The 20615-nt window shown below is 40.6% G+C and overlaps 1 protein-coding gene across 1 annotated transcript; it reads right to left on the reverse strand.

Moving 5' to 3' along the window:
• Positions 1-7662: 7662 nt before the first annotated feature.
• LOC308666958 (di-N-acetylchitobiase-like) lies at positions 7663-19243 on the reverse strand. The gene is made up of 7 exons (XM_081325990.1): positions 19076-19243; positions 15343-15481; positions 11959-12167; positions 11083-11254; positions 8642-8739; positions 8362-8523; positions 7663-7916 (listed from the first exon to the last, which is right to left on the reverse strand). The coding sequence occupies exons 1-7, from the start codon at positions 19214-19216 to the stop codon at positions 7728-7730; spliced, it is 1110 nt and encodes a 369-aa protein (XP_081182116.1). The 5' UTR covers positions 19217-19243; the 3' UTR covers positions 7663-7727.
• Between the last annotated feature and the right edge of the window lie 1372 nt (positions 19244-20615).

Raw genomic sequence — 20615 nt, forward strand, 5'->3', positions numbered from 1 at the left:
ACGAGCGATGGAAAGTGGGATGGGCCAATTTTATTTGCTTCGAGCGCTTTGAGAACTCTGCATGGATTTTTTTCCCCATTTTTTTTTCCCTCCCTCGCTTGAAAAAGACTAAAAGTGATAAATGCTCACAAATAACAAAGGCACCTAGGCTTTGATATATTGTCAATCAAATATTTATTTATTTTATTTTATTTATTTTCATTCCATTTATATCCCGCCCTTCTCCGAAGACTCAGGGCGGCTTACAAGCTTAGCAGTAGCCTTCATTCTATGTATATGCCTGCTTATTAGGGCTTTCACACACACCCCCAAGCAGCATTATTACAAAGTCAGCTTAATTGCCCCCAACAATCTGGGTCCTCATTTTACCTACCTCGGAAGGCTGGAAGGCTGAGTCAACCTTGAGCCTGGTGGGACTCGAACCTGCACTAATTGCAGGCAGCTGGTGTTACTTAAGGAGGCATTAGCCCACTGCTCCACCAAGGCTCTGGGGTTCACATCGTCTCAACCAATACCGCCATCAGCACCCGCATTTGGTTCAAGAACTTAACTGGCCCTAGGTTCTAGAGAAGTTGAAAACACCTGGGCTCCTTGACCAGTATCTTTACCAATATTTTGATCTACTGCTAGGTGGCAGCAAAGTGATTCAGAAAACTCTTGACTGTGCTGCTGGTTAGAACAGGGGTAGGCAACCTCGGCTCTTTTATGACTCGTGGACTTCAACTTCCAGAATTCCTGAGCCAGCTTGGCTGGCTCAGGAATTCTGGGAGTTGAAGTCCACGAGTCATAAAAGAGCCGAGGTTGCCTACCCCTGGGTTAGAATATTGCAACCCTGATGCCATGGGCCTAGCTAACCCAAAAGAAACAAACCAATTTACGGTTGCATGCAGTAGCTAAATTCACACACTAAAGCTTAATATGAGATTTGTATTTGAGTAGTTAAACTACTGTGGTTTGTAATCTATGGTTTACGATACTGCATTTTGGGCAAAGTTAGTCCAAGATAGGAAAGCGATGACTGTTCACCACAGTCCTGATCACCCATTGCTTATCTTGTCATGCAAATGGAGGAATAAATTAGAATTAAATTAAGTTGTGGTGTGTAAGAATTTCTATCACTCGTGAGTTTTAACATTGCACAGTCCATGGAATTATTATTCTATTTGTATCCTGCTCAAGGCAACCAACATACCTAAAGCTCCTGCCTCTTCCCAGAACAACCACCCTGTGAGGTGGGCTAGGCTGAGAGAGAGTGATTGATCCAAAGGCTTTTACGCTTAAGGGAGACCTAGAACACAGTCTGGTTTCCAGGCCATACATTCAACATTAAGCTCAATGTTGTGTGGGAAGCCAGCTCCCCAGAGAAGGAAATATTAAAAGGGAAGAATATATTTCCCTAGAGGATTTTAAAAGCAGAAACCAACCCTGCCCCCAAGTCTCTCTGTCCCATGCACAAACCAAATCTGCAGGAATGCAGATGTGATAAATCTCATCAGGAAACTGGGATTAGGAAGAAAGATCTCTAGAGTCAACATCAACCACAGCCCCAGGGAAGCAGGGGACATAATAGGACATACCCACAACCATCAAGAATCCTAGAGGGGCATACCTAGGCTCAGGACAGAATACACAAAGCTTGAAACAGGAAATAACTCCAAACAATAGAGTCCAGGGGGTATAAAAACTCATTACCCACATGTGGTCAGTCCTTTTTTTCTGTTGGATCCATCTTTCTGTCTGGCTTTCCTCTGCAATAAACTACAACCTTCTTCCCAAAACAGTTGCCATGTTTATTCCCCGCTTGGAGGAACCATGATGAAGACTTTTCTTCCTACAGTTGTGTAGTCGGTACTTTGCAGGCATTGAGTAAGATGGGAGGTTCAAACAGCAACAGGCTTTACTGAAGGTTAGAACATAACAGAAGCAACTAGAAGCTGCTGCGCAGCTATTTATATGGTTGGCCAGTAGGCGGCGACCAACAGGTTTAAAACAACAGTTTCCCACCCAAAACCTTCTTAACCAGCTGGAGACAGCCAGTCTAGGCCGGCCCAGCAACCATTACAAAACATACACGTGAATTAAGCAATTAACAAACAGTACAACACAAGCAAACAGCATATAAAAGGCCAGTACATTACAATCAAGTCCCAAAAATGTTCATTTTTCTTCAATCATACCTCTCATGGAATCTCAATTGAGAAAAGCTACTCTATCTGAATTCTTTTGTACAGAATTACACTCATTACAGGTTGCTGTGGCAGTTTTGGATTTCCAATGTTTGGAACGTGGCTCAAGATCCAAAACAAAACAAACACTTGGAATTCCAGCAACAAAGTTTTATTTCAAAAGAAACGTTTGCAAAGGCTTGGTGGACTGAAACACACACAGGAGTTCAGCCACACCTTACAGAGCTGTTTGACACATTTTTATATCCTATCCCCGACGAAGATTCCCCCTCCCCTATTCCCCCTCCCCTATTGCACTCAACGCCCCTTCCCTAATCATCCGATAAACTATCCGGACCGCCTAAAACCACTGTCCCTCCCATGTTCCAGGAAGCCCCTTTGTCCATATCCTACCTTTCACCATCTAATTTTCTGTTATCACAGTCCGTCTCCTATAGTTGTTTCAATATTTCCTCTTACAATTTGTAACTTCTGCTTTTCACATTTGTACCTGTCAATACTCAGATGAAATATTATTTCTGATCTTCAGTTGGCTTCTGCTTCAACCTTTAGACTCATTAGAAATTTCTGAATAATACTTTTATTCCTTTCACCAATAAAAGAAATATCTCATGTCAATTTCTGGGCAGTACAATCCTGCACCAAGAAATCCCTACTTGGCCAGTTTGTGTAGAAAGCCACACTTCCAGACCTTGATACCACTGCTGTCATTCCAATCCAGACTAATTCTAGATTCTTCACTTTACTCTGAAGTTAAACTGCAACCCAGGGGTTCATTTTGTGTCTATGGGCTCCCTCTAGTGCTGTGCAGTAATGGCAGATATTGATCAAACAGATTTTTTGAACAGGAGGAAATTTATTAGAAAGCAACAGAGCCTCTTTGCTAACTTGGAGAGAACTTTATCAATCTGTCCAGTAGTGGACAACCTTTTTGCGCTTGGCATGTCAAAAATTCAGAAAATGCCGAACTTGATTTTTCTGAAATGTCACACACACACAAAATTAGGTAAAGGTAAAGGTTCCCCCACACATGCATTCTAGTCATTTCCGACTCTAGGGGCCGGTGCTCATCTCCGTTTCAAAGCCGAAGAACTAGCGCTTGTCCAAGGATGTCTCCGTGGTCATGTGGCCGGCATGACTAGACGCCAAAGGCGCATGGAACGCTGTTACCTTCCCACCGGAGTGGTCCCTATTTTTCTACTTGCATTTTTACGTGCTTTCGAACTGCTAGGTTGGCAGAAGCTGGGATGAGTAACAGGCGCTCACTCTGTTACACGGCACTCGGGATTCAACCCTCCAAACTGCCGACCTTCTGATCGACAAGCTCAGCGTCCTAACCCACTGAGCCACCGCGTCCCTTACACACAAAATTACCCAGGAACAAAAGAGAAATAATTTTCTGTCTCCTCACCATACATACTATCCTGAAGAGCAACAACACACAGTGGCAGTACCAGGGCAAGTCCTAATGCCTAGGCGTTAGCTTCAGCCTTAGCTCCACCACTGCCATTCAAGAGAGCCACCTTGTACTGTTCCCCAAGGAGTCTGCCACATGACACCTATCTTCAGGAGATGCTCTTTTTCTGTTGACAGACCCTGTAAGCTACCCGAGGCTAATCCAGGTCACACAAGGCCTCTATTCTTGAAGCAGCTTCAGATAATGTTCTTTCGTAGCTTCTGCAGCCTCTGAAAACAGTGTGAAAACATGCCCCATTCTGGTATTTTTTGGAGGCTGCAGAAACTGCACAAGAAATAGCTCTCTCACATAAGTTCCAGAGGCCGCACAAAAGATAGCCCGCTCTCACATGGCCTCCACAGTCTCTGTAAATCATGTGAGATCGGGTGCGATTTTGAAAATAATGTGGGGGTTGGTGAATGCTGGTATATCAACACAAAACTTTGTGATGTGTAACTTTTGACACAAGTGCCATAGGTTCGTCATCACTGATCAAATCCAAATTCATTTGTAAGGTATAAATATAGCACTGTCAACAGTTCCATTTCAAAGTAGCAAAAAAAAAGATCCATTTAAAAGCAAACAAGTCTTAATGAACCTCAGTCTCTAATAAGCTTGTTTTTAAGGAAGCAGCCTTAAAATGTGATTAATGTTTTGCTTTTGTCACATGAATGGTTCGCTTGCTACATTGTGAAACCACTTTAACTCATTGGCTTCTCTTTTTCTAAACAAATATTTGCTCTGGCCCTGAATTTATAAAAAACACAAGTATTACATAGCAAGCAAAATTTGTTAATACTTTATGTAATTCAGAGGGTTAGGTATCTATGGTTAGAATTCAATCACCTCCACGTGATGAAAAAATAATTATCTTAACTATTATTTTCATGGGAAGTATTATTAACCAGACATTCTCTGTTTTCTATTCTTGTATAAAATAAGAAATCTTGCAATTCTTTTGATTGTAACAATGCAGAAAACTGTAGTTTTTTTTCTTTATGTGAACTTCATTTGCATCAAATAACACCTTTCTTTCTTCTGCTTTCTAAGGATATATAACTTTAAACTTAGAGAAAAGCTCTATTTCAGATCGAAGAAAATTGAATACAATCAAGTTAAAATGCAAGGGTTTTATATTATTTTATAAAACAATGTATAATATTATAATACAATATTATATTGCATTATAATACAATGTAAGCTTACTGTATATAAAAGAAGGCATTGAGAGGAACTACAACACAACATTTTTGTTCATTTAATTATTACTATATAATAAATGAGAGTCGATTTGGTGTAATGGTTAAGGCACAAGGCTAGAAAATGGGAGACTGAGTTCTAACCCCGCCTTGGGCACAAAGCCAGTTGAGTGACCTTGGGCCAGTCACTCTCTCTCAGCCACAGAAAGAAGGCAAAGACAAGCCACTTATGGCAAATGCCAAAAAACAAAGAAACAACCCTTCACATATTCCACATAGAGAACAAAACAGAACAGAACAGAATAGAATAACAGTTGGAAGAAACCTTGGATGTTTTCTAGTCCAACCCCTCTACTCAAGTAGGAAACCCCATGCTTGAGCATTTAGTTCTCAGAATCCAGACTGACTTGAAGGTATAAAGAAGTATATTAACCATTAATATTCTTCTCTCCCTTCCATTTTGTACATCTGTTCAAAGGAAAGCTTTCATGTTATGCCACTCCAATCTTTCAGTTTATCACCTGAGTTAAAAAAAGGCAGATGATGATAGACTCTAAATGGCCTCCGAGCAATGTCCTCTGCTTACTATTTTCATTTGACTGCTAGTATGATATACTCAATAGCTACTAAAAGGAATACATCAAAGAGCTGTTTAAAATACTCCATAAGGCATCTATAGAAATTAGGTCACTCTTCCTTTTGATCTAGTTTGGGGCTTGTCTAGCTGGGGAGCCCTTCTGGAATTGGAGGGTTGAGTTTTCTTTCAGGATAGTAGAAAATCAGGCCTTTGAGAATACAATACTGACAGCCAAATAAAGATCAATTAAAGGATTTTTGACTTATTATTTATGTTTCCCATCACACTTTGGGTGCTTGTTATTCAGTCTTCTCCCTCACATCACATCTTGGCTAGTTTAGATTAGAAATCTGCTTAAATTAGGAAAGATTCAGGAGCACTTCAGTTCTGCAGCTTTAACTTTAGGATGGAGATGGAAGATGATGATAAAAAAATCACTTGTTATTAGAAAAAAGAAATCAATTATTCAAAGATATTCAAATATTTTTAGGGCTTTCATAATTTTGGGGTTATATTAATCAACCAGAATATGCATTGGCTACAATAAGCCAAACTAGTTGGACGGAAGAAACCATACAAATGTAAGAAAGTTAAATTCACAGTGCATTCAGAAAGTATTCAGATCCCCTTCGCTTTTGTCAATTTTGTTATGCTGAAGCCTGATTCTACAAGAGTTGGAATTCATTATTTTTCTCATTAATTTACTCAGTACCCATAATGACAAAGTGAAAACAGAATTTTAGAAATGTCTGTAAGTGTATTTAATACACTGAAAAAACTGAAATATCACATTGGCATAAGTATTCAGACCCTTTTCAACAACTCTTGAAATTTAGCTCAGGTGCCTCCCTTTTTCTCTTGATCATTACTGACATGTTTCTCCACCTTGTTTGGAGTCCACCTGTGGTAAATTAAATTGATTGGACATGATTTCTTTCTGAAAGGCACGCGCCTCTCTATAGAAGGCCTCACAGCTGACAATGCATATTATAGCAGAGCAAAAGCCATGAGGTCAAAGAAACTGCCTACAGAGATTAGAGACAGGATTATTGCAAAGCACAGATCTGGGGAAGGCTACAGTAAAATTTCTGCTGCACTGAAGGTTCCGAAAAGCACAGTGGCCTCCATAATTTTCAAATAAAAGGTGTTTGGCACAACTAGGACTCTTCCAAGAGCTGGTTGCCTGGTCAAACTGAGCAATTGGGGGAGACGGGCCTTAGGAAGAGAGGTGAACAAGAACCCGATGGACACTCTAACTGAGCTCCAGAGTTCCTGTGTGGAGATGGGACAGAGTACCAGAAGAACAACCATTATTGCAACCCTCCACTGATGTGGGCTTTATGGCAGCATGACTAAACGGAAGCCTCTCCTCAGTGTAAAACACACAAAAGCCCGCTTGGAGTTTGCAAGAAAACACCTGAAGGACTCTCAAGACTGTGAGGAACAAGATTCTCTTTTTTGATGAAACCAAGATTGAATTGTTTGGCCTCAATTCTAAAAATTATGTCTGGACAAAACGAGGCACTGCTCATCATCTGCCCAGTACCATCCCAACAATAAAGCATGGTGGTGAAAGCATCATGCTGTGGGGGTGTTTTTTAGCAGGGACTGGGAGAATGGTCAGGATTGAGGAATATCCTCAATGAAAAGCTGTTCCACAGTGCTCAGGTCCTCAGACTGGACCAAAGGTTCACTTCCCAACATGACAATGATCCTAAGCACACTGCCAAGACAACTTGAGAATAATTCTGTGAATGTCCTAGAGTGGCCCAGCCAGAGCCCTGTCTTGAACCCTCTTGATCATCTCTGGAGGGACCTGAAAACGTCTGTCCATCAACAGTCACCATCCAATCTAACTGAACTTGAGAGGATTTGCAAGGAAGAATGGCAGAAAATCCCCCAATCCAGGTTGCAAAGCTTGTCACATCATACCCCCAAAAGACTCGAGGCTGTAAATGCTGCCAAAGATGCTTCAACTAAGTACTGAGTGAAGGGTCTGAATCTTTATGCCAATGGGATATTTCAGTTTTTTTTCTTTTTAATAAATTTACAAACATTTCTAAAATTCTGTTTTCACTTTGTCATTATGGGGTACTAAGTGTAGATTAATGAGAAAAAAGTGAATTTCAACAACGGTAGAATCAGGCTGCAGCAAAACAAAACTGACAAAGGTGAAGGGGGGTCCTGAATATATTCTGCAACTTTTATTTGTTGACAAGAATAGATTAAGTGTATACAGTATAATTAAAACTCAAATGGTGCATAATTAAAACAGAATTAAATTTAAAATGGCAATGTACACAGCAATATTATTTTGGCAACAAGGCGTCCCACATTGCTTCTGTCTGTTGTTGTGTTTTAACACTCCCAGAATATTCAAGACAATTTGCATTCCACATTCCGATGCCCCTCAGGCCATGTTTTTTCACATAGGCAGTTTTCAGAGAAATACTCCTGGGATCATCAAACCATACTTGATGAAAACCACCATGTGAATCCTGTAAGACAAGAGAATGTAACAGCAAAAATATTAACAAAAGTATTAACTGATGTTCTTTTCACCTCAGCCCTTCAAATCACTAGTCACCTTTCTGCATGAAATATGAAAATCTATAATTGCTAAACATATTTCAAATTATTTGACAAGATCACCAAGTGAGTTTAATGTAGCTGAATAATTTGGATTCAGTCCCCAACCCAAATAATCTCCTTCATGTTTTCCCTTCCTTTCTCTCCCCTCCCCTTATCCTTTCTTTCCTTTATTGTAAGCTCTTTAATTTCTATACATATTGCCACTGGATTCGATTTGAAGCTTCCTTCTAAATTTGTTATATTGGTCCTAGTAAAAGTAATGCAGTACTTTTATTTGGTGATTTCCCCCCACCACCACCACCAATGAATCAACATAGCTATCTTATATGCTTGGTGCAGTAAACTAATTACCTTATATTCCAAATATGGTGCTTTCTGTTCCTCATCCCACAGAATCCCAGAAAGAGAACTATTCACTTGAGTCATTATTGTTTTATAAGAAACCTGACGTCCTGCTGCATCACTACATGGAGCTCCCCGGAAAGGGATTTTTTCAATGATGCACTCATGAGTCTGAAAAAAATACAACTTTTATTATGGAACTGTATTAACACTTTAAGAAGGATTATTGTTCATGTAAAGTAAATGCCACAGTTGATAAAGATAAACAAGTCATCCATTTTTCTCTTACCTTTGATAAATTTTGACAAGTATAATCATAGCCATACCATGGAACTCCCATCACCAACTTCTTTTGGTTAATGCCCATGAAAGTGTAATTATCATAACCTAATTTAATATAAAATTCAGAATTTATCCACATGCTTGTTTTGCTCTTCTACACTTCCATACCTATAGTTACATTTGCATCATCAAGCAAACAAAAGCTACTGAGGTAAACATTCAAGATACAATTAAACCTTCAGATCTCTCAGATGTGGTCTAATAATAATAATAATAATAATAATAATAATAATAATAATAATAATAATAATAATAATAATAATAATAATAATAATAATAATAATAATAAGAAGAAGAAGAAGAAGAAGAAGAAGAAGAAGAAGAAGAAGAAGAAGAAGAAGTTGGAAGGGACCTTGGAGGTCATCTAGTCCAATCCCCTGCTCAGGCAGGAAACCCTATACCATTTCAGACAAATGGTTGGCCAGTCTCTTCTTAAAAACTTCCAGTGTTGGAGCGTTCACCACTTCTGGTTGTTCTACTGGTTAGTTGTTCTAACTGTTAGGAAGTTTCTCCTTAGTTCTAGGTTGCTTCTCTCCTTGACTAGTTTCCATCCGTTGCTTCTTGTCCTGCTTTCAGGTGCTTTGGAGAATAGCTTGACTCCCTCTTCTTTGTGGCAGCCCCTGAGATATTGGAACACTGCTATCATGTCACCCCTCACCCTTCTCTTCATTAAACTACACATACCCAATTCCAGCAACCGTTCCCTATATGTTTTAGCCTCCAGTCCCCCAATCATCTTTGTTGCTCTTCTCTGTACCCTTTCTAGAGTCTCAACATCTTTTTTACATCATGGTGACCAAAACTGGATGCAGTATTCCAGGTGTGGCCTTACCAAGCCATTGTAAAGTGGTATTAGTACTTCACGTGATCTTGATTCTATCCCTCTGTTAATGCAGCCTAGCACTGTGTTGGCTTTTTTGGCAGCTGCAGCACACTGCTGGCTCATATTTAAGTGATTGTCCACTAGGACTCCGAGATCTCTCTCACAGTTACTACTATTGAGCAAGGTACCACCTATACTATACCTGTGCAATTGATTTTTCCTGCCTAAATGTAGAACCTTACTTTTTTCACAATTAAATTTCATTTTGTTAGATAGTGCCCAGTGTTCGAGTCTGTCCAGATCCTCCTGTATCTTAAGCCTATCTTCTGGAGTATAGGCTATTCCTGCCAGCTTGGTGTCGTCTGCAAATTTGATGAGTTCCCCATCTATCGCCTCATCCAAATCGTTGATGAAGATGTTGAAGAGCACTGGGCCCAGAACAGAGCCCTGGGGCACCCCACTACTTTCTAGACAAACATTTTTAATTTTTCTTACTGTTTATTTCGCTTTCATGAGAATGTAAGAACTAATAGTACGTAGCCTTAGAAACCTGAAAAGGTACATGACCAAGATTATTGCTAATTAACCAAACTAACTGAGGTTGTCTTTTGCAATTAAAGCCAAGTAAGCTCTTCCATCCAATCTAATCAGGTATCTCCTATGTTAAATTGCCCTCAATGTAATTCTCAGCAAATATTTTGAAGATTCCAGGAAAGGAGAATATTTGTAGCTCTAGCTACAAATTGTAGGACTAACATTGATGATGTTACCTAATTTGGGTAATAAAACATCTGCAAGATGAAAAAACAACCAAGCTCACAGAGTATCAAGAACCCCTCATTTTGAAGAATAAAAAGGTAAAGGTAAAGGTTCCCCTGCACATGCGTGCTAGTCGTTTCCGACTCTAGGGGCCGGTGCTCATCTCCGTTTCAAAGCTGATGAGCCAGCGCTTGTCCGAGGACGTCTCCGTGGTCATGTGGCCGGCACGACTAGACGCCAAAGGCGCACGGAATGCTGTTACCTTCCCACCGTAGTGGTCCCTATTTTTCTACTTGCATTTTTACGTGCTTTCGAGCTGCTAGGTTGGCAGAAGCTGGGACGAGTAACAGGCGCTCACTCTGCTATGCGGCACTCGGGATTCGACCCACCAAACTGCCGACCTTCTGATTGACAAAAGCTCAGCGTCCTAACCCACTGAGCCACCGCGTCCCTTTTGAAGAATCGATATTATATTTAGCTTTTACCTTATTTACTCTCAAAAGTTTTTTTAAAAATAGTATGTTTAGATCCCTTCAGATATAGTAATGACAATTAAATCTTTAAAGACTACAGATATAATTGGTATTTTTTTTAAAAAAACCCTAGCTTTAATTATTGATTAATTGTACACACAGCACAGACTGGTTAATTTCTGGATTTTGTAAACTACCTAGGGACTATTTTTACCAGAGAGCAGAATAAAATGCTTTAACTAAACATACTTTACATTCTTCAAATTTGAAATACTGCAGATATTGTAGGTTTTTTGTAGGACTTCCAACATTTTCTCCTGTTTTATAGCATACCTGCTAAGGTTTGGTTATATGGAGCATTGGCTCTTGCTATGCAGTGTGACCACACTTGACTTTGCTCATCGTAAGACATCACAAACACAAAATCACAGGAGTCAGCAATCCCAGTATAGTTGTAACATCTTCTATCTATACATTCAGGAGACCAAGCCACATCAAAGGTTACCTGTGTGTGAAAGAAACATAACCATCTGTCTCTCTCTCTCTGTCTTTCATGCCTAGTGTTTTTCCACATGTGCAGGTTTTCCACATGTGCAGGGTCCACTTTTTATGGATCAACCAAATGTTGATCCTACACTAGCAATATAAATCATAGGTCTGCACAGAACCATAAAATTACTAATAGGAATGTTAAAGTGCAGTGGAACAGGTTCAAACATTATAATGAAGCCAAGGCATTTCACTGGCACCATACTATAACATAAAACATTGGACAAGTTTCCCCTTAGAAACCAAAACTAAAATGCATCTAATGACGAATGGACAAAATTCCTAGGGGGAACTGCAGGAGAACTTTATTTTTTTCTAAAAGGCTAGTAGGATCCAGGTCATCTGGAACCTGAAGAGGGTGTTGCTTGTACAGTGTATAGCGGTAACAGAGAAGGTAAGACACCCACCCCCCCGTGTCCAGGAAAATGACATTACATAGTAGACAAGACATGGAACATGGCATTCCTGTTAATTCTGGTGGGGTGAGGAGAAATAATCAGAGATAAAATAATAGCTTGGCCTTGTGCCATATAAGGACTTAGGAGTGATAACAAGCATGTGTGAATCATATCCAGAAGTCTTGCTGCATTCTGGTGCATAGTTTAGAAGCATGAAATTGAACTAGTGTATGGGCGAGAAGAGTCACTGTTCTATTTTTACCTGGGATCCTGGAATTTCTTTGTGAAAAGCATCTGCAGTTTCTTTAACCAAAGCTGTTAATGCATAATATTCCGCTGACAATGGGTTAATCTCTTGCTCAATGTCAAGATTGATTCCGTCCATATACTGTGTTTTGGCCAGGTCTACCTGCTGGTTTATCCAGGCTGCCCTAATCGCAGGATCAATAATTTTCTTCACAGATATGTCTCCTGAAATAAAAATGGTGATGATTTGCCAAATTGCTACATTTATTAAGGCATTAACAATATTCTGAAATCAACATCATCCTTGTCGTAATCCCTTTGAAGTATATTCTGTTCTGACAATTTCAGTTTTGTTCTGCTATTTTGCAACACTGAAGCTATTGACCAGTAATGCACAGAGATCTCAGTCAATGCTGGTAGCAATTAGATGCATAGCTCTACCCATGCCCATTCATTCATTCATTCATTTTTAGCATATGGCAACCCCGTCCATTTTTCTGCAAATAAATCCTCTTCCCATCCCCCATAGCAAAAGGAAGGCAAGTAATTAAAATCATTCTGTCTGTTTGTCATGGTGAGTAGCCCTGCAGTGGAACTCTTTACAATCATGTCTTTCTGAGAACAGAAATGAAGTTGGGCAAGTGTCCCCACTAATAGCCAAGCTACTGATATGCATATCATTAAAAGGTAAAGTTAAGGTTCCCCCACACATGCGTGCTAGTCGGTTCCAACTCTAGGGGCCGGTGCTCATCTCCGTTTCAAAGCCGAAGAGCAGCACTTGTCCAAGGACGTCTCCGTGGTCATGTGGCCGGCATGACTAGACGCCAAAGGCGCACGGAACACTGTTACCTTCCCACCGGAGTGGTCCCTATTTTTCTACTTGCATTTTTTTACGTGCTTTCGAACTGCTAGGTTGGCAGAAGCTGGGACGAGTAACAGGCGCTCACTCTGCTACACGGCACTCGGGATTCGACCCGCCAAACTGCCGACCTTCTGATTGACAAGCTCAGCGTCCTAACCCACTGAGCCACCGCGTCCCTATTACTGATATCTATTTCTGCTTTTGCAGTTGTACTTTCTGCTTGCAAATGGAAGATTCCTGTTTGTACAAAATTCCTCATTTGAAGCAAAGTTGCCAAGCATAATAGTACGTGCCCAGCAACTGTAGAAATCATGATCTCTGTACATTTCACAAGTAGATCTGAACCCCTATTTGATAACACCATTAAAAATGGTCAAGTAATGATTTTAAATCACTTTTTGCTTTTGCAAAATTACTTCTAAGAAAGGAGAATTCCCACAAGGAAGGAAAATCCACATGATTATCCTTGTCCATGGATTTATGTATTGAAATTCACCTTTGAAGACCTATATCTCTTCAGAAGAGCAGGGCCAGGTTGTAAAAGATTTATAGCCACCTCTCATATATTAAGTATGATTTTTTTAAAAAAGCCTTAATCAGCATATCAGGGCAGATCATAGTAATAAATATGTGCTGAATTTTATTCATCACATATCTTTAAAAAGAGGCCATAAACATGAGCATGAAGAGAGGACCAGAAATTCATTACTACATGAGAGAGAAAGTGAAACAAGGAACACCAAGGTCGTAAGTGCTTCAGATGTTGCTTAAGATACCAAAATAATAATAGCCATAAAATAAATTGTTCAGCTTTTGTGTACTCACGGATCGTGATTTATATAATCTTTCTGCTGTGCTTTCTATTCTGCTTTGCTGGTGACATTTATGTGGACAAACCCATTATTTGAATACTGTTTAGTGTTAACAGTAATACTGGCTTGTCTGAAAAACAGTGTATGAGAAAAATCTAGCAGAGAAATTTAATTATGGCAGAATATTATCACAAACTGGATTTAGTAATTGTTTCATGTGGATTCATTCCAGATGAACTGGTCCACAGCCCTCAACCATGCTACAAATCTAATACTTATATAGATGGGTTGACTGGGGAAGGCTGACCAGAACAAAATCAGTTGGCTTTGAGAAATAACTTCCTGGTTAGGACAACATATTTACTTTTTCTGTCAAGGCCAAGTCTCCATTTCACATGATAATCAAAGAAACTGACCACCTCCATTTTTAAGAGGTTGATTTTGGATATAAGTGACTATTGTTCAAATTTATTTCCTTGTTGTAATTGGAGCCTTGTGAATGAATTTATTTTGTGAAAGTCTGGTTAATTTGCTTATAACTGCATCACTTTTAAAAATCAGTATGAAGTTTTTAGCAGTCTGAATTCTTGTTTCCAATTATTATATAATCTGGTTAACCAGTAATTTAGGATGTCAGTGTTTCCCTAACAGTTAGTAAGTGAAGCCAAATAACCAAAATATGTTATATTAAACATGATTTGCTTGTTTTTGAAAAGCATAACTTTGTTTTATTAGGAAAAGCTGTGAAAGAAGGCCCCAATTCTCTGAATTTTATAAACACAGAAAAGGGCCCATAGAGTTGTGCTTCTGTCAACATAAATGTAATGGAGTTAAATATGAATACAAATAAGTTTTACTATGAAACGGATATTTATTCCAATGCAGTTGTACAGGTCGTCCTTGACTTGCAACCAAAATTCCTGTTGTTAAGTGAGACATTTGTTAAGTGATTTTTGCTCCATTTTATGAGCTTTCTTGCCACAGTTTTAAAGTGAATCACTGCAGTTGCTAAGTTGGTGACACTGTTGTTAAATGAATCTGGCTTCTATCAACTTTGCTTGTCAGAAGGTCACAAAAGGGGATCACATGATCCCGGGACACTGCAACCATTTTAAATACTGTATGAGCCGGTTGCCAAGAATCCAAATTTTGATCATGTGACCATTAGGATGCTGCAACAGTATTTCTAAAAATGGTCATACATCATTTTTTTCAGTGCTGTTGTAACTTTGAATGTTCATTAAATGAACTGTTGTAAGTCCGAGGACTATCTCTACATGCAATCAGCTCTAAATGTACAACTGGAGAATGGTTTTCAGAGGACACAAAAGTACTCCAAGGTATATACTATTTGAAATACCAGACCTGGGTAATATATACACATGAGGTTATGTTTGTGATGGAGTATTGAACACACTCTAAATATTTTGAAACACATGCCTATTAAACTGGCATTTTCCAGCTTATCTAGAATTCCTTTCTGCTGAAAGTGATTGGATTGAATAGAAAACATTTTATCCTGAGTCTGGTGATGCCCTAATGCAAATTCTTTTAATATGTCAGGAGTAAACTATGATCATAATGGCTAGAGTGTTACACAATGATTAAAGCTGAATTCTTGCACACACTTAATATAGAATAAATTTAATTAAGCTCAGTGGGTGCTACATGTGAGAAAAGACATACAGACAAGGTGCAGAAAACCATTATCCTGATTAGAACTTACCTTTCAGTACTACTCTGGAGCCTTTTGAATGAGCATAACACATAAGCTCAGGGTCATATTTTCCAAACGTGGCCACTGTCGTAATTAATGACCAATTATAGTTTTTCCATGTCTTCCCACCAACATCAAATACAAAGACCTACAGAGGTACAGTAAAATAAAAGTGTCATTCTCATCACTGTTCTTTAACTGATAAAGAAAACTATTTTAATTAGGACTAAGGGGGAAAAACTTTCTCCAACTTGATTTTTTTTTGCATGTTGAACCAATACCCATAATTCTCTGTCCAAAGTCCCACACAGTCAAAGGGCATCAGATTGGGAAAAAGGCCTAAAGGTTATTTGCTTAGTGTACATTCTGATACTTCGGAATTCAGAAATTCTCAGTTCAATAACAATCCCTCCTAGAGGAACTCATGCATTTTTCTGCATAAAAATATACATAAAGATTCCTTTCCCTAATTAATAAAGAATGCGCCTTTAAGTCTTTAAGTCTCTACAAGTCCCTTCTATAATAAATGCTTTCATAACTGCTTGTATTTACTGATTCAGATATATTAAAAAGATTAATTAAAATTCAAAGTTTTCTTAACCATAAAAATGGTTATCTGCCATCTTTTAATAAGCTGTAAGATTTCTAAAATCATTAACATTACAGATAGTCCTCTACTTACAACCTATTGCTTAACAACAAAGTTACAACAGACTCAAATAAATGTTACTTACAATCTGTCCTCAAAATTATCACTGCTATGCCATTCCCATAATCATATGATTTCAGGCACTTGGCAACTGGCTTGCATTTACTACCTGTTGCAGCATCCTATTGTCATTAATCATGTTTTGCAACATTTCTTGCCATTTTCCGGGGGCGGGGGGACACCAATTGTAGTGGTCAATTGTAGTTATAAGTCAAGGACTACCTATATTTTTATACAGTATCCTGTCTTTCAGTTTCCATAAGTGGCCATTGTAATTTAGGTTTGTACAGTAAAGGCTTTAGAAAATGTTAGGCAGACTGTGTATCTTGGCTGTGTGATACTTTTATGAAAGCCCATCTATTTGTCTCATGCATTCTGGTGATGGTTTAAAGACAGATTCCTACAAAATGCTGGAAGAAGCAGGATATGTTAACTGACTAGAAAAAATCCTGATAGGGACATGGAAGCTATTGTCAACTGCACAGTGTTTTATGTTAAAAAAATAAAGCCTCCTTCATGAGTCCAACACATCTCTTAATGTCTGTGTAGTTTCCTTAGCCATAAAATAGCTTGCCACTGCCACATTCTGTTGCGTTTTCTTTTTTCCTGTTTCCCAGTCTATCCTGCAGCCCTGCTACTTCCTGATGAGCTCCCATTCAAGTATTAATCAGACCTGATACTGATTGGCTTTTCCAGTTCAGCCAAGATATGTAATTTATTTACTTACTTACTTACTTATATGTCAAGCCTGCCTCTCTCCGAAAGCACTCTGAATAGTAAATAAATACAACTAACAAAACCTATAATAGCAAAAACAGTTTAAAAAATAGCAATAGCACTTGACACACACCCCCAAAAACCCACTTTCATCGTGGTAAACAGGTGGACCTGGATCCACATCAGAACTCCATTAATACCCTAACCCCCTGGAAGAATAACCAGGTCTTTATCATATAGAAGGCCAGCAGGGTTGGGGCTATCCAGGGCTTTTTTTCTCATAGAAAGCTCCAAACGGAGTTCCGGCACCTTTTTTGGATGGAACCTTGTAGGGTAGGCAAGGCGGGTTGTATGACATGTGTGAGTTCCGGCACCTTTTTCTTTTACAAAAAAAAAAGCACTGGGGCTATCCATATCTCTGGGGGAAGTTTTTCCACAGAACAATACCATGATAGAGAAGACACTTTCCAAGGATCTACCAAGTAACACAGCTTCATTGATGGGACCTGGAGGATGCCCACTCTACCCTTTCTGATGGGATCATCAGGGAGAGGCAGTCCCACAAGTAACCTAGCTCCGTGCCATGCAGGACTTGGGAAAATTGACAACCGGAACCTCAAATTGCAACTGGAAGCCCACCAGGAGCCAGTATACTTCACAAAGCAGCAACATTATGCGGGCATACTGTGAGGGCCCAGTCCTCATTCAGGACCAGCTGACGCTTTCAAACACTCTTCAAGGACAGTCTCACGTAAAACATGTTGCAGTGACAAGTGAGCATGAGCAATGCTTCTCAATCTAAAAATGAGTACAACTTCTGCACAAAATGTAATTGTGGCACACACAAAAAACTTTCTTAGCCATAGCTGCCTTCTGTTCTTTCAGAAGCCCCAGGTTATACACAAACTCCGCCTTGGGGAGTGTTAATGCCCATTCAGAGTCATTGATGGAAATTCACTAGATTATGGGGGCACACCAAAAACCACAGCCATTTGTTCTCTTGAGGGTCAGGCCCAAGGGACTTCTTCGCCATCCAGACCTTCATAGCCTCCATCCAGGCTCTAGGAAAGCAGCTCAATTATGCATTACCCAGGTGGCTCAGGGCATAGATATACAATGAAGTGTCATCAGCGTAATGATGGCATTTCTACCTCTGCTGATGGATCACATCGCCAGTCATTTCACGTACTGTAAGTGATAAACAGGAGCAGGAAAGGTTTTGAGGCCTATGGCACCGTGCAAAGCAGAGGCTGAGGGCCGGATCTCTCCCCTCTCCAGTAATTTCTGGCAATTATGAATATTTGCCAGTTATTTTCAGATTGGTCACCCTTTGCTTTCATTTTGCAACCACTGCCCTAAAGTTTCACAACAGCACCAGGAAACTGAAGAAGACAAAGACCAGTTACACTGTGAAGACTTAGGCTAGAAGACGCCTCCGTTTTTTTTTCCTTCCCGCGTGAATAAAGGGCATTGAACCATTCCAACAGTGATCCATTTTTCCTGGATTGGACAAGCAATCACGGGAAAATCCTCAGCCGCACACAGTTCGTGTAGTCTAAGATCCATTAAGGGGGAGAAGGCTAATATGTTAGACCAGGGGTCCTCAAACCTGGCCAGTGGCGTAGCGTGGGTTGTCAGCACCCGGGGCAAGGCAAGTAATTTGCGCCCCCTAACCCGTGGATTTTAGCACTGCACTGCACGCCTGGCACCCCCTCCCCTCTACAGTGGGCGGCGACCCGGCGGCTCGGCTCGGATTCGCACAGCCAGCACTGCAGTGAGAGAGAGTGAATGAGCCAGGCAGGGGCAGAGAGCTGTGAGTGCGAGCGCGCCCCCCCCCAGATGTTGCGCCCGGTGCGGCCGGCCCCCCTTGCACCCCCCACGCTACGCCACTGAACCTGGCTACTTTAAGACTTGTGGACTTCAACTCCCAGAATTCCCCAGCCAGCCATGGCTGGCTGGGGAATTCTGGGAGTTGAAGTCCACAAGTCTTAAAAGTGGCCAGGTTTAAGGACCCCTGTGTTAGACAGAACAGGCTGGCTAAGGAAGTATTTGCATCCATATTTGGGATCTGAGGGGAGGATCCTCACTGGATCCCGGTCCCTCCCATCTTTAAAAGGCAGCCACCTTTCCTGCCTCCCAGGGTCGCGCACGGGGCCACGCCTTCTTAACTGTCCCCAGCCAAAGGTCAAAAGTCTCGTAAACTTCCACCTTCGTCGGGCACCGACCGACCCGAGCGAGACAGTCCGCCCGATCCCACCCCAGCTCCAGGAGAGAGAGAGAGAAGGGGGGGGGGAAGGGCGGGGCCGGGGAGCTCACCTCAAAGTCTCTGGGGCTCGAGATAGGCTTGCAAAGCGCGGGATCCTGACACGGGCACGCGCCGGCACCCAACCGCAAGCGCAGGGCGAAGAGGATCGCGGTCAAGAGACGCGCGTCCCCGCCCCCTCCCGAGCTCTTCATAGCCAGGGCGCGCCGGTTCGGCTTCGGCTTCTCTAACAGCGTCCCCAACGCGCTCCCCTGCCCTCCGCTTCGGTCTCCCTGCCTCAGGCTGGGGAAGAACCTGCCGGGCTGCCGGCTGGCTAGGAAGGTGGGGACCTGGCGCCGCTCAGAGAGGGAGGGAGGTGGGGGGGGGGAATCTGGGTTGTTCGATTATAGGGGCTGCGAGCGCCCCCTAGCGTCGATCGAGGCGTCGGTCTTCGTGATTAGCGCTGATGCTGTCTTTCATCCAGTAATACGGGGGCCGGGGAAAAAAAAAATGAGTCAAGAAGGAAATCAGAGACTTCCCCGTTTTTGTTTTTATTTATTTATTTTTTTTTACGAAGAAGAATCCTCTTGAAGTCGCAAGTTTTGCTTGTGGCAAGGTAGGCGTGTTCTCTGTGTTTCACAGATATACATGCATACATGTATACACCCCCTGGTGAAAAAGATTCTATTATTATTATTATTATTATTATTATTATTATTATTATTATTATTATTATTATTATTATTATTATTATTATTATTATTACCATTTTGGCTAGAATCCCAATAAAATAATTTCTCCCCAACTTGTCAGAAGTTTGCCTTGATGAACACAAGGGAACCGGTTTCTGTAATCGATGCATCTGCTCGTTTCAATCGGATTGGAGAGAGAGAGAAAAAAGAGGATAATAAATGCAAAAATCCATACTTTTATAATCATCCCAAAACTTTTCATTTGTGTTATATAATTTTCCTGCTATGTTTGCGTTCACAAAGGGGAAAGAGATTGGCCAATTGGAATTCTTGCCGTCATACTGAGACAGTGAAATCTTGTTTTAAGAAACTAAATGTGGAAAGGGTGTGCCTTATTCACAAGTATCTGTTAAGCTAATATGTCATTGTGATTTATATCATTTGTACAATAATATCATTATCCATCCATCATTTTTTGTATCATTAGATGAACTTTTGATATTTGCAACTATTATATTCAAAATAGAGCCTTGGTGGAGCAGTGGGCTAATGCCTCCTTAAGTAACACCAGCTGCCTGCAATTAGTGCAGGTTCGCATCCCACCAGGCTCAAGGTTGACTCAGCCTTCCATCCTTCCGAGGTAGGTAAAATGAGGACCCAGATTGTTGGGGGCAATTAAGCTGACTTTGTAATAATGCCGCTTGGGGTGTGTGTGAAAGCCCTAATAAGCAGGCATATACATAGAATGAAGGCTACTGCTAAGCTTGTAAGCCGCCCTGAGTCTTCGGAGAAAGGTGGGATATAAATGGAATTAAAAATAAAAAAAATAAAATAAAAATTTAATATATTGAGATATGCCAAAATGAAGTTTCACTATACTAAGTACCACTGCAACTACAATTGGATCCACTCCTTCACTAGA

Source organism: Vipera berus, assembly GCF_964194415.1.
Source record: "Vipera berus genome assembly, chromosome: 3".
Taxonomy (NCBI): Eukaryota; Metazoa; Chordata; class Lepidosauria; order Squamata; family Viperidae; genus Vipera; species Vipera berus.